The 15,483-nt window shown below is 42.7% G+C and overlaps 1 protein-coding gene across 3 annotated transcripts in view; it reads right to left on the reverse strand.

The window, feature by feature from the left end:
• The window catches only part of FOXK1 (forkhead box K1), a 77,842-nt gene that overhangs the window by 25,731 nt on the left and 36,628 nt on the right, over positions 1 to 15,483 (reverse strand). For all 3 annotated transcript variants that reach the window (XM_033963875.1, XM_033963877.1, XM_033963878.1), the window contains exons 3-5: positions 6,028 to 6,184; positions 5,162 to 5,308; positions 4,882 to 5,075 (exon numbers count right to left, since the gene is read on the reverse strand). In XM_033963875.1, the coding sequence (XP_033819766.1) occupies positions 4,882 to 5,075; positions 5,162 to 5,308; positions 6,028 to 6,184 (498 nt within the window). The remainder of the gene's footprint in view (positions 1 to 4,881; positions 5,076 to 5,161; positions 5,309 to 6,027; positions 6,185 to 15,483) is intronic.

Below are 15,483 nucleotides of genomic sequence, written 5' to 3' on the forward strand. Positions count from 1 at the left end.
ATGATGAAGAAGACACCAGGAGGAAAATCTCATCCACTTCTGATGGTAACATTGCAGAGTGGTTGGTTTCCTGGAGGCATTGAGAATGGAACGAACAGGCTGAGATAAAAGAGTATCATGAGATGTCAGCCCGAGAGATACCAAGCTGTCAGGTGCAGAGACTGGAGGTTGGGATGTAGAAGGGTTTCCTGCTGTTGCGTAAGCAGAGAAGGAAACGAAGAAGAAAAGGTTCCCTGGAACTGAGTTGAAGTAGAAGGGAGAACCAATGTTGCCTGGGCCACCTCGGAGCAATCAGAATCATTGTGGCTCGTTCCCTCTTGAGCTTGAATAAGGTTCTCAACATTAGAGGCAGCGGAGGGAAGGCGTACAGGAACAGATTCGACCAGTCTAGGAGAAAAGCATCCGCTGCCAGACGGTGAGGAGAGTAAAGTCTGGAGCAGAAGAGGGGCAGCTGGTGATTGTGAGGAGCTGCAAAGAGGTCTATCTGAGGAGTGCCCCATTGAGTGAAGATAGACTGCAGAGTTACAGGATCGAGTGTCCACTCGTGAGGCTGGAGAATTCTGCTGAGTTTGTCCGCTAAAGAATTCTGTGCTCCTTGAATGTAGATAGCTTTCAGGAAGAGATGGTGATCTATGGCCCAATTCCAGATCTTTTGGGCTTCTTGGCATAAAAGGCGAGAGCCTGTCCCACCCTGTTTGTTGATGTAGTACATCGCAACCTGATTGTCTGTGCATAACAGAAGAACCTGAGGAAAGAGAAGATGTTGGAAGGCCTTGAGGGCATAAAACATCGCTCTGAGTTCCAGGAAATTGATTTGATGCTTCTTTTCCTGGGCTGACCAAAGACCTTGAGTCTGGAACTCGTTCAAGTGCGCTCCCCATGCATACAGAGAGGCGTCGGTGGTGATGACTAGTTGGTGAGGAGGCTGATGGAACAGAAGACCTCTGGATAGATTTGAGGATACCAACCACCATTGAAGAGACTGACGAGAGATGATGTCACAGATATGTGTCGTGAGCAAGGATCCGTCGCTTGGGACCACTGAGTAGCAAGGGTCCATTGAGGAGTGCGCAGGTGAAGACGTGCGAGGGGCGTGACATGAACTGTAGATGCCATGTGCCCCAAGAGTACCATCATTTGCCTGGCTGAGATGGAAGGCAGTGAAAGTACCTGCTGACATAGAGACTGAAGGGTCTGAAGACGATTGGATGGTAGGAAAGCTCTCATGAGGAGTGTATCCAGGATCGCTCCAATGAATTGAAGTCTTTGAGTAGGGATGAGATGAGATTTGGGTAGATTGATCTCGAACCCCAAAATTCGTAGAAACTGGATGGTTTGGTTGGTGGCCAGGAGAACTGCTTGAGCGGATGTGGCTTTGATCAACCAGTCGTCCAGGTAAGGAAATACATGAAGGTGGTGAGAGCGTAAAAATGCCGCTACCACAATGAGACACTTGGTGAATACCCTTGGAGATGAGGCTAGACCGAAGGGCAGCACCTTGTATTGGTAATGACAATGATTGATCATGAATCGGAGATATGGTCTTGAGGTTACATTGATCGGTATGTGAGTGTAAGCCTCTTTGAGATCGAGGGAGCATAGCCAGTCGTTTTGATTTAGAAGAGGATAAAGGATGGCTAAAGAAAGCATTTTGAATTTTTCTTTTACCAGATGTTTGTTGAGATCACGAAGATCTAAAATTGGTCTGAGATCTCCTGTTGTTTTGGGGACTAGAAAATAACGGGAGTAGAATCCCTGCCCTCTTTGATCTAGAGGAACTTCTTCTATAGCGTTCAGAAGGAGTAGGGATTGGACTTCCTGAATAAGGAGGGCAGATTGAGGACTGTGTAAAGCAGACTCTTTTGGCAGGCTTTGAGGTGGAAGAGTCTGAAAGTTGAGAGAGTAGCCGTGGTGGATGATGTTGAGGACCCATTGGTCCGAAGTGATTACTTCCCACCGGCTGAGGAACAGAGAAAGTCGACCTCCTATGGGCTGAGGCAGGAGAGCAGGAATAGGGATACTGGCTATACTGTGGAGAATGAAGTCAAAAGGGCTGTGACTTCTGCTGAGGAGGTTGTTTCACAGATTGTTGCTGCTGCTGCTGTCTGGGAGGCTGACGTTGTTGTTGCCTCTGACGCCTGGGTTGCTGAGCAGTGGCAGGTAATGGACGAGCTGTAAAGCGGCGTTGATAGGCCGACTGCTGTCTATATGGTTTTGGCAGAGGAGGCTTCTTTTTATTTTTAAGCAGGGTATCCCAGCGCGTCTCATGAGCAGAGAGCTTTTGTGTGGTTGAGTCCATGGAATCCCCAAAGAGCTCATCCCCTAGGCACGGGGCGTTGGCTAACCGATCTTGATGGTTAACATCAAGCTCGGATACCCGAAGCCAGGCCAAACGGCGCATAGCCACCGACATTGCTGTCGCTCTGGATGTAAGTTCAAAGGTGTCATATATGGATCTAACCATAAACTTACGTAGTTGGAAAAGAGACGACAAGCAGGTATGAAAAGGTTGATGCTTTCGTGAAGGAAGATATTTTTCGAAAGAAGCCATGGTGGTAAGGAGATGCTTTAAATAAAAAGAGAAATGAAAAGCATAATTACTAGCCCTATTTGCTAACATAGCATTTTGGTAGAGCCTCTTACCAAATTTATCCATGGCCCTTCCTTCTCTGCCAGGAGGGACAGATGCATATACACTGGCTCCTGAAGTCTTTTTAAGGGTGGATTCGACAAATAAGGATTCGTGTGGAAGTTGAGGTTTGTCGAATCCAGGAATGGGAATTACTTTTATAGAGAATCCAGTTTACGTGGGGCCCCTGGGACAGTTAAAGGAGTCTCTAAATTCTTATAGAAAGTTTCCCTCAAGATGTCATGAAGGGGAAGTTTCAAAAATTCCTTTGGAGGCTGATCAAAATCAAGGGCATCCAAAAAAGCTTTAGACTTTTTGGATTCAGCCTCCAAAGGAATGGACAAGGATTCACACATCTCTTCAAAAAACAGGAGAAAGAGGAAGTGACCTGTTTGGAGGATGGGTCAGGGACAGCCGAATCCTCCTCCTCTGAGGAACATTCGCCTTCAGAAAGAAAGGGTTCCTCTGAGTCTCCCCACAGATCAGGGTCTCTGACATGGGAAGAATGATCCCGAGACTCAGGTGTCGACGTTTGTAAGTGTCGGGTCTTGCGCACCGACTTACCCGACCTCATCGATACCGAGTCAGGAGATGTTATCGGTCGCACCGGTGCCGAAGTCTGTACCGATTGATGGTGAGCTCTCGGCTCCGGTGCAAGGACTGGCATCGATACCGATGAGGTTAGGTGATGCGGTACCGAAACAGTGGAAGCGGGTAAAACGGGTTCCACAATCGGTATCGATACGGGTTGTTCCACAACCGGTACCGATAGCTCGGTGCGGGCCGGCACCGGAAGGTTCGGTGTCATGATAGCAGGAAGGAGTCGTTCTAATTGCTCCTTAAGCTGCGCCTGAAGGATGGCCGTAATACGGTCATCAAGGGATGGCACCGGTACCGCTTTTTTCTTCTGCGGTACCTGCGGTGCCGCTCGACGCCCCGGAGATGAGGAGCCCGATGTCGAGGGACTCACCTCTATAGGGGCGGAGCGCTTCCGCTGGCGTCTTACAGGCGGCAGGATTGGACTCACTGCACTCGAGGCCGGAAGACGTTCCAGCGGGGAAGGCTTCTTAGCCGGCTTACCTGACTGTTGAGACGCCGGTGTGGAATCACGTGGCGTCGAAGACGAGGGTGCCGACTGAATCGGTGCCGAAGCCGGAGTCGAAGGAACGGGGTCGGACATCTCGGCACCGAATAATAATCGCTGCTGTATTTGGCGATTTTTTAATGTCCGTTTTTTTAGAGTAGCACAGCGGGTGCAAGTAGAGGCCTGATGCTCAGGACCCAAACACTGTAAGCACCAGTTGTGTGGGTCCGTGAGAGATATAGGCCTAGCACACCGCTGGCACTTTTTAAAACCGGTTGAGGGGGCATGAAAGGAAAAACGGCTTCCGCCAAATCGAAGGCCGAGGCTTCGATGGTGGCAGAAGGCCCCGCCGGGGAAAATCAAATTAAGAAAAAGAAAAGAAAATTATTATTTTTTTTTTTTTACAAAAAAGAAAAGAAACCAAATAAGGCCAATAGCCAAAGTTTACGCGAGCGGGAAGGCAATAGAAAAAAGTTTCAACAGCCGTTGAAAAAAACGCGTCTTCTTAGCTCCGCGGAAACTAAGAAACTGAGGGACCGCGCGCCTCTGTCGGGCGGGAAGGCACTCGCGCGTGCGCGGTGCGGCCGAGCTAGAAGGTAGTATACAAATTAAGTTGTCCTAATCTTAGACAGTTAAACTGTTGTTTCAATTATACATCACTGTGCACTGTGACTAATTTCTTAGCACCCCCTCCAAGGCGGGAAACATCTGAGAAGAATGAACACTAAGTGGATAATGGTATATACATACACCCACCCACCCCTCTGACATATTTGGAACTTATAAATGCAGAAAGTTATGTACCCTATCAAATCCTCACCATTCAAAGAGGTTCACCGGGGACCAGCTACTTACAGATGAATAAATAGGCTGATTTTAAGATCTCAAGCATTATAATTCCTTTGGATGTATTATGCGTCTGTCCTTGAGTCTCTGCTTAGAATGTTCCCATATATTTCAAGTCTCTTCATAAAACTTCAAGGTATTCTTTTTATAGCAATCTGTACATACAGCCTATGGTACTTTCTGTTTTCATACATATTCCTTTCCATATATAGGTTAAGTAATGATACAATAGCCTTAGTTACAAAACAACAGAATAAGGTTCCTTGTGACTTCCTCTTTTTTTTTTTTAAAGTCTGTAACCGTGCATACAAGTTGCTTTTACCTAGAGGAAAGTGGTCCGAAAGGGGTCCGAAAGCAGGACACCCCCCTCTGTCTCCGTTTGCGGAAGGCCTGCTCCACTAATTTCACTTCTGATGCAGGGTCAATACGCCAGAAGGAACCTTTTCCAGGCTCTTCTTGGGAACGCGGAACTTTGATAAAGTAGCGATTCAAGGATAGGTTGTGCCGGATGGAGTTCTGCAAGAGAAAGAGACCTAAACTGATTATTACACAGACATGTTGGGTAGGCCTCCACTTCCTATATAGTTTGAAAATATTCTTACCTGCCAGCCTTTGTCAGCTGTCCTGTAATAAGGATAATTCTTGGTGATATGTGCATAGATTCCACTTAGTGTTAATTGTCTATCCTGAGCTGAAGAGATAGCCTGTACTATTAGCTGAGCATATGAATAGGGTGGCTTTGTTTCATCCTACAGAAAAGTGAAGAAAAGAAAAACCACAGGGCAGTCAGGATTGGCTCAACATTAGGTAAGACTAGGGATGGCAGACTCTTGGGGATAACCAAAAAGCCCCACCCTCCAAACAAAAAAAGAGACCATGGAACTGATGTTTATAATACCGGGATTTATTGAGTTAATGCTTGGATATAAATGTGTATACAATCTTCAAAATCCAGAGACTTGAAAAGTATGGGCCTGACATGGGCCGTGTTTCAACATAACCATCTTCCTCAGGGGTCCTAAGGTATTAGGTTAAGATCAACAAATGTGGGTGAAGACAAAATACACTGGAGAACTGTTAGAAGAGCTTGTACTACAAAACAGCCATACAATCTCCAAGAACCATCAGCACATAACTTTAACATACATTTTTATAAGATGTTTTATAGGTTTGAGTTTAATTATCAAAATCTTGGGTGGGGGGTGGATAATAAGATTAAAGATTCACCTAGAGAACTGACTACTTTTGTTTCAGCTCTGAGGACAGTAAACATTTGTTAAGGAGGTCAGAGGAAACTTCTGCACTCAGAAAAATAAGATATCTGCTTCAACTTAATTAAAGCAATAGACCTATTCTATAGCTACGTTACTATTTCAACTCTGTCTCTCAAATCTGGGAGTTGAAAAATCAGAAAGGCTGACTTCTGAAGACAATCAGCTAAACTCATTCACAGTCATCTTTCCTTTACCTTTGGGCTGTCGCCTCCAGATGTATCTCCTTGCTGCTCTGATGCAGCTTTTGCTGCATATTCTGCAGCCAGTTGCAAGTCTGAGGCAATGTTTCGACTGAAGCGATATCCTGAGGACCCTGCACCACGGGGACTGGCTGGGCAGGAGTTTGGAACACTGCCAAAAAATAAAAAGAGGAAAAGACCAAGTTAACTGCATATCATGGATACTTTAACTTTTCGTTAGACTCATGAATAACTTATTTGGATCTGACTCTGACCATGCCCTTCAAGGCAAGGAATGATTTATGTATCATGTAATTCTACTTATCTTGGCAAAGATACACATAGCCATGCATTACTTCTATTGTCTTATACTCCAACAGACCATTAAAACGCATTTCAGAGCCTATTAAGAGCAGGACAATAATCCAGAACTATTTCATGTTTTGTATATTATGCTTTTCTGCCGGTATATAGTTATACTTTATGAGTACCAGCCATTTTTGTTTTTTTAGCATAGGCAAAAAATGGATGCACTATCCTAAAATACAGGATTTGTAACAAGCATTTGTTTTGGATTTGCTGTAACATCCCTCTATTTTTTTCATATTGATTCTAACACTGAAGATTCTGCTTCTTGGACCAAGTTCTTTAATTTATCTAAATGTTTAATTAGAACAGAACTAAGAGACCTAACCATTTATGCAGACAGGAATGTTTACATGCAAGTTCTGCTTCCTCCAATCTTACAGTGTTTACCAGCTGAAACCCTTTTAGAACTACAACTTTCTTTGGAGTTACTCTACCAAAACCAATGGATGACCCACTGCAAGTTAATGGACTCTGCTCCCCTATCAGGATAAGAATATAAGAGTTGTCATACTAGGACAGACCAAAGGCCCATCAAGCCCAGTATCCTAATTCCAACAGTAGTCAAATCAGGTCACAAGTACCTAACAAGATCCCCAAAAAAGAATAAAACAGATTTTATGCGCTTCAGAAATGACAGCCCGTATCGCCAGAAAGCCATGCATCAAATGGACTCGATGCTTAATTGGCAGGGCATCTGCATCGACATAGTTGAAACATCAGTTACAGAAAGGCATGCATCAAATAGACTCGATGCTAATATGCCAACGATGTAAGTATCAATGTCTACCGGTACCTCCCATTTGCTGAAGTCCAACTTCAGACCTTTATGTGGAAATAAAGAAACAAGAGAAGAAAAAACTTTTGACATTAATCAATAGTGTTTGATTTCTTCTAATCCAGGGGTGTCAAATGTCAGTCCTTGAGGGCCACAATCCAGTCGGATTTTCAGGATTTCCCCAATGAATATGCATGAGATTTATTAGCATACAATTAAAGCAGCGCATGCAAATAGATCTCATGCATATTTATTGAGGAAATCCTGAAAACCCAACTGGATTGTGGCCCTCAAGGACCAACATTTGACACCTCTGTTCAAATCTATAGCCCCAATGTCAGATACAGTCAGAGAAAGCAAGCCGGGGTGAAGTAGAAACAAGGCCGAAAATCCATCGATGATCACGGAGGAAGTCAAGATGGAAATGTGTGAAGGCTGCTGAAAGAAGTCTGAAGAAAGTCCAAAATGTATTTTCCTTTCTACTTTGCTTGTTTTTAAAAGAAAAGTAGTAGAACAGAATGAAGAAACTTGAAATACTTGAAAAAGATTTATATGAAAAATAAATGGGAAGGCAACTTGACGGAGAAACAAGAGATACATATTCTTCACTCTGCGGAAAACAAGAAGCTGACGACCTCACGAGCTGGCGTCGGGTGGGAAGGCACTCATGCATGCCCTATGTGGGCAGTTTTAAAGCTTGTTAAAGCTTAAAGTGGTTCTACACTTTTCACTGTCCGTACTGGGGCTCCACGGATGACATCACCCACACATGAGAATATACTGCCTGCTTATCTATGGATAAAAGAGTAAAACAGATTTTATGCTGTTTATCCTAGAAATAAACTGTAGATTTTTCCCCAAAACCTTCTTAACAATGGCTTATGAATTTTTCTTTTAGGGTATCAGAAAAGAAATTTTAAAAAATACTATTCAAAAAACCATACTACCCAACAAATCCCTGAAATCAACCTAACACCAAAAGAACCATCTCTACTCTCCAATACAATCTAATGCCACAAGAACCACCTCAACTTTCTGTATCAACCTTCTCTACTCTCTAATTCCTCTGGAAATGGCCAGATTTCTCCTTGTGTAATCCGCCTTGAACCGCAAGGTAACGGCGGAATAGAAATCACGAAATGTAATGTAATTAGCCAAACCTTTTTTAAACCCTGCTAAGCTAACTGCTTTCCGTATATTCTCTGGCAACGAGTTCCAGAGTTTAAATACATGTTGAGTGAAGAAATATTTTCTTTGTTTTGCTTTAAATCTACTACTTAGTAGTTTCAATACATGCCCCCTAGTCCTAGCATTTTTGGAAAGAGCAAACAAGTGATTAACATTTACCTGCACTCAGTATTTTTTATACACCTCTATCATATCTCCCCCTCAATTGTCTTTTCCAGGCTAAAGAGCCCTAGCAGTTTTATACTTTCCTCATAGATAAGCTGTCCTGTCCCCTTTATCATTTTTGTCACCTTTCTCTGAACCTTTTCTAATTCTACTATATCTTTTCAGAGGTAAGGAGACCAAAACTGCACACAGTATTTGAGGTGTGGCCGTACCATGGAGCAATACAAAGGCATCATTACGTTCTCATCTTTGTTTTCAATTCTTGTCCTGATAATTCTTAACATTCTACATATATAATGCTCTCAAACTAGAAGGCAGTTTCTAGCCCCAAATACAAAAATAGAGCATTTTTCTATGATTTACTAGGATTAGTTAGTAAAATGGATTAATCTTCCAAATGCACTATAATTTATTCCTCCACAAAAAAAGAACGGTGCCTTAAAACAGTATTGTTATGTTTTAAGAAGTTCATATATGCTTCCAAAAGTTTACATAGATGCTGACCACTACCCCCCTACCTTTCCAGAAAACAAATGTCTACTTTCAACAGTAGTGTTTTGGGAAATGAAACAGTATCAACATCCCCCTCCTTCCTAGTATGGGCAGGGTGCCAGGCAGTTTGCTGGGCAGATCAGGGACATTCGGCTTGAATTACAAAATTTGCTTTCCTCTCTTCTGCTCTCCAAGGTGGTGCTTTTCTTGGAAAGGAAATACACAAAACGTGCACAGTAGAAACTGCAGCAATACAAAAAGGACAACTTAAGAAGAAAAGCAGGGTCAGAGAGGACAGCCCAGAGTTAGGCATGCTCAGTGCAAAAGGCTGAGGAGAAACACAGTAAATAAACATTTCCAAAAAGAAAACTAACCTTCCACTTTGTCCTCCAGTCCAAGCCACAACCCATTTCTACTAGCCAATTAGAGAAAAGCAAGACAAACACATGCCAAATTAGGAAAGTCAGCCCGGGAGGGGAGGGGATGGTGGTAGAATAGGGAGGGGCCACAGAGCTGAGCTGATGAAAACAAATCTCAAAAGGCAGCTGGCCCCAGCACTGGTTTTCCAAGCCTGGCTGTTTCCTTGTAGGCATTCCTCAAGAGGCCTACCCTGCTAGTTTGCCACAGCCTTTGCCAACTTTTTTTCTAGATTGACTACGAGGCCAAGCATTTATGCCCTCCCTAAAACAAAGCATAAATATGGAGAAGCTGGAATAACAATTTGCAACATGTATAGATTTAACTGCTAGAAATCATTTATGCTGCAAATCAAAGGAAACGGGACAATGTAATGTTTGCTCTTTACAGACGGCAGACAAGAGGAGAAGATACCAAGATAATATGTAGAGGGGCATTTTCAACAGGACATTTAAGTCTAATTTGGACATATGAAATATGGTAGAGAAAATGTCTATTTTCAAAACAGCCATCTTTTATTTTTGAAAATGACCTATGTAGATATTTTGGTCCTTAGTATGTCTATCTTTTTTGACCATTTTCAAAAATTAAAACGTCCACCTGAAAAATGCACAAAAGCAAGTTTTGCAGACGGACCCAACTATCTTGTCTGATCAGAGCAGGGGAATCCCCATTAGTTCAGCTGGTTTTAGTGCAGCCCTGCTGGCTCAGCTGATGTGGATTCCCTTGCAAGGATCAGCTGAATCGGCAGGGAGAAAAAAAATCTCTCTCCCTCCCTCACACCAATATCCTATACCCTTCCTCCCCCCCCCCCCAGACATCTCCCCACATCCCCCAACAACCCCCGTACCTTCAGATTACAAATTGGTAGGAGGGAAACCCACTCCTTCCTGTCTATAGGATTGCGTGCTCAGAATGACGGGCCTTCCCCATCCCAAAGCATTTTGGGATGCAGTGGGAGGGGCCTAAGGCCCTGATTGGCTCAAATCACGATTTTGAGCCAATCAGAGTGGTTTACATTGAACAGGTACTCTTAAGTATCTGTTCCAGTGAGCTCACAATCTAACTATGATATCCAGGACAATGGAAGGTTAAGTGACTTACCCAGGGTCACAAGGATCAGCACTGAGATCAAACTGCAACTTCAGGGTGCTGAGGCAGTAGCTCTAACCACTAGGCCACTCCTCTACTCTGATTCAGAAGGAAATGCATTTCTGTTTCTATTTCTCAGGTGCTGTTAACTCTTCATGAAGGACCCGTGCAGAAATGGTCTAAATTGGTGCAAATTTGAATCTTCTGAACAGCAGCATCAATCAAGCTTTCAACCACAACACTGTTGTCGCTGCTCACAAGTTTCAAACTTGTGCTAAAATATACACTACCCTGCAAGACTTTTCACATTATCTATACAATTCAAAATGCATTTGTTTTATTTTCCACTGATCTACACAAGAAACTATTTTCAAACAAGGAAAAAAACAATTACTGACATATTCAAAAAGTATGAATAAAGAACAAGTTATTTAGGTAAGTGTCCCCAACCTTGCACAGTAACATGGTACACTTTTATGCCCATTTTTCCTGGCAGGATTGAGATCTTTCTTCCAATTTACATTTTTATTGGTTAAAAAATAAAACATACAAGATGAAGCATTATAATAAGTCAGTTATGGATCTTTGCTGAATTTTTCAACATGAAATTCTACCCTCTACTCCTCAACCCCTCTGTGATGTTAACAACTGTGCCTCCAAGAACCACAATCACTCAAACAAAAGAGTTAAAAACAAACAAATCTCTTCTCAGGAAAAGGAAGAAAAACTACTGGCAGTCAGCCCACAAAATATATTTTCCACTCCTGATTAGATTTGTTAACATAACCCCTTGATTCAAAGAGCAAGCTATATCAAACTTTTAATGAGATGTCCAAATAAAACCAAACATTGGTGGCAAAAAATAGATACCTCACGACAAAGTTGCTCTAGAATAGAATTAGGAAATCACAATTAAAAAAACACATACACTTCTCAACTTCTCAAAGATGATGAAAGAAAAATGTGTTTTTAATGATAATTGAATCTCATTAAGAGAAATAGATGAATATGTATTTAATGTTACCATATTGTTATTGAATGTTAAATCAAGGAAAGAACCAATGATTATATTATGATATTTTATTATTCTAATTAAAAATATAATTTAAAACCTTTAAAATTATTAATTATAAATGTGGACATAAGTTAAAACCTATTAAAATATTTAAAATGTAGTTTAAAAGAATGTTAGAACTCTCTGAATAGTAAATTCAGCTGGAATTTTTACATGTAAGTTCTGCTTCCTCCAATCTTATAATGTTTACCAGCTGAAACCCTTTTAGAACTACAACTTAGAAACATAGAGTATGATGGCAGAAGAGGGCCGGCGGCCCAACAAGTCTGCCCACTTAAGAACCCTCCCTCCCTGGTGTACCCCTCTTTCATGCATAACTTTGTAATACTCCCACCTGTTTGTCCCATCGACTTTTGAAGTCTGATACACTACTGACCTCGACCACCTGGCGTGGAAGTTTATTCCATCGATCAATCACCCGTTCAGTGAAGAAGTATTTCCTGGTGTCACTATGAAATCTTCCCCCCTTAAGCTTTAGTGGATGCCCTCTTGTCGCCGTGTGACCTGTAAGAAAAAAGATTTCTTCCTCCACCTCAATTCGACCTGTGATGTATTTGAATGTTTCTATCATGTCCCCCCTTTCTCTGCGCTCCTCGAGAGAATATAAGTGTAGACTGGTCAGACGTTCTTCATATGGAATGTCTTTAAGTCATGAGACCATCCTAGTGGCCATTCTCTGGATCGACTCCATTCTCTTCACATCCTTTCGATAATGTGGTCTCCAAAACTGGACACAGTACTCCAGGTGAGGTCTCACCATGGATCTGTACAGCGGTAGTATGACTTCAGGCTTCCGGCTGATAAAGCACCTCCTGATGCAACCCAGCATTTGTCTTGCCTTTGCTGAAGCTTTCTCCACCTGATTGGCAGCTTTCATATCTTCCAGGATGAGAACTCCCAAGTCCCTTTCTGCAGTGGTTCTTGCTAAGTTTTCGCCGTTCAAGGTGTATGTTCTGCATGGGTTTCTGCTCCCAAGATGCATCACTTTACATTTTTTGGCATTAAAGTTTAGTTGCCAAGTACTGGACCATTGTTCCAACAAAAGCAGGTCCTGCTCCATAGTGTTGGGCCTGGTTGCGTCACCAGGCTCTGCTGCTCTTGCCCACAATGTTGCATAGTTTAGCATCATCAGCAAATAATGTAATTCTGCCTTGAAGTCCCTGAGTTAGATCCATAACAAAGATATTAAATAGCATCGGACCCAAGACCGAACCCTGTGGCACTCCGCTGGTCACTTTTGATGTTTTTGAGGGAATACCGTTCACCATTACTCTTTGAAGTCTGCCGCTAAGCCAGTCTTGTACCCATGCTGTCAGTGTTTTACCTAGTCCTAGTGAGTTCATCTTGTTTAATAACCTACGGTGTGGAACACTATCAAAAGCCTTGCTAAAGTCCAAATACACAATATCCAGGGACTCACCCTCATCCAGCTTTTTTGTTACCTAGTCAAAGAAGCTTATCAGGTTGGATTGACAAGACCTTCCTTTTGTAAAGTCATGCTGGTGGGGATCCCTTAATCTTTCATCATCCAGAAATGTGTCCAATCTGTTCTTGATCAATTTCTCCATGAGTTTACTCACTATTGATGTGAGACTCACCGGTCTATAGTTTTCAGCCTCTGACCTGCATCCCTTTTTGTGGAGTGGGATAACATTGGAAGTTTTCCAGTCCTGGGGAATTCTTCCCTTGCTTAGGGAAAGATTGAAGAGTACAGCCAACGGCTCTGCCAGGACATCACTCAGTTCTCGAAGTACTCTAGGGTGTAGATCGTCCGGGCCCATAGCTTTGTTTACTTTCAATTTAGATAGTTCTTGGTAGACTTCGCTCGCAGTAATTTCTACGTCCCGGAATGGGTCCTCCAAATTCCCTTTTGTCTGTAGCCGAGGACCAGACCCCGGTGCTTCGCAGTTGAAGACTGAGCTGGAGTAGGTGTTGAGTATTTCTGCTTTCTCTGCGTCCGAATCTGTAGAGTTGCCGTCAGCTTTCTTTAGGCGCCCAATACCACCTGTGTTTTTCTTCCTGTCGCTAACATATTTAAAAAAGGATTTCTCCCCATTCTTTACCTGCCTAGCTATATTTTCTTCCATCCAGAGTTTGGCTTCTCTGACTGATGTTTTAACTTTCCTGGATTTAGCCAGATAGGTTTCCTTAGCTTCCGGTCGCTGTGATTGTTTATAGTTTATGAAAGTTTTTCTTTTTTGCTTTACTAGTTCTGAGATCTCCACGGAGAACCACTGTGGTCTATTTTTCCTGCGTCGTTTGCTCTTTGTATTGATGTATAGGTTGGTTGCTCCTTGCAGGGTAGATTTCATAGTCTACCATAGCTCCTCCACATTGTCTGTTGTGCTCTGGTTTTGCAGTTCTTTGTGGACGTAGTCCCCCATGTCCTGAAAGTTAGTTCCTCTAAAATTTAGAACCTTGGTCAACGTGTTTGGTCTAGTGAATCCTTTCTTGAGGTGGAACCAAACCATGTTGTGGTCGCTAGATGCCAAAGTATCTCCCACCGATACTTCTGTTACACTGTCTCCGTTGGTGAGCAACAGGTCCAGGATCGCCTCGTCCCTGGTGGGTTCCAGTACCATCTGCTTGAGGTGTGCTCCTTGCATGGAGGCAAGTAGCCTTTTGCTGCCGCCGGTTGTAGCGTAAGGTTTGTTCCAGTCCACATTGGGCATATTAAAGTCTCCCACCAGCACCGTATCTCCACGCAGTGTGATGGTCTCGATGTCATTCATTAGATTGTCGTCTGCATTCTCTTTTTGTCTTGGTGGTCTGTATACAACACCAAGATATAGGTATTTGTTGTTGCCCCTGGCAAGGTTCACCCAGAGGGATTCTCCCGTGTACTTGATGTCTGTGATTTTAGTGACTTTGATGTCATCTCTAATGTACAAAGACCCCTCCGCCTGATTTGCCCTTTCTGTCTCGATGGAGTAAGTTATATCCTGGCATGACCACATCCCATCCGTGGGATGCTGAGAACCATGTTACTCTACCAAAACTTCAATATATGATAAAAGAAAAAATTGATTATTTTATCAGTTTTAATATGTTTTCAGGTTGAGACAAACTACCCTTAGCTATTACCCAGGTAAGTATGTTCTATTTCTATTTAAATTGTGAATGTGTTTTAAGGGAAGATTAGGTACTTACCTCAATAATTTTTCTGTTAACACAGCATACAAGTCTTACTACAACTATTTTTCAAGCGAAAGGAACCCGATGAGAAATCTTGATGAAGCTGACATTGGGAGGCAAAACGGGACCCATTGGATAATCATTATGACATTAAGCTGATTCAAGCAGTTTCGGCATCACGGTCCTTGCAGCATTAAAGCCACTAAGTTTGAGATAAGTGGCTTTTTGATTGTTTCTCTGCACAGAATTAGTGTTTAAGTTATAAGTAAAAGTCTTTTGGATCAAATTCTGATGCAGTTTCAATAATACAATATGTTGCTAAATGTTTTTGAAATAGAGGCAGTCATTTAATCTATATATATAAAATCGGAGGTATGTATGTGTGTATGTATGTATGTATGTATGTGTGTGTGTGTGTGTATGTGCCGCGATCACGCAAAAACGGCTTGACCGATTTGAACGAAACTTGGTATGCTGATCCCTCACTACCTGGGATGATATGTTCTGGGGGTCTCGCGGCCCACCTGCACACGTGGGCGGAGCTACAAACAGAAATTCACATTTCACCCATTCATGTCAATGGAAAAAATGTAAAAAGCTGCCATTCTCACAGTAATTCAAAAACGGCTTGACCGATTTGAATGAAACTTGGTATGCAGATCCCTCACTACCTGGGGTGATATGTTCTGGGGGTCTCGTGGCCCACCTGCACACGTGGGCGGAGCTACAAACAGAAATTCACATTTCACCCATTCATGTCAAT

This window comes from Geotrypetes seraphini, chromosome 11 (genome assembly GCF_902459505.1).
Source record: "Geotrypetes seraphini chromosome 11, aGeoSer1.1, whole genome shotgun sequence".
Taxonomy (NCBI): Eukaryota; Metazoa; Chordata; class Amphibia; order Gymnophiona; family Dermophiidae; genus Geotrypetes; species Geotrypetes seraphini.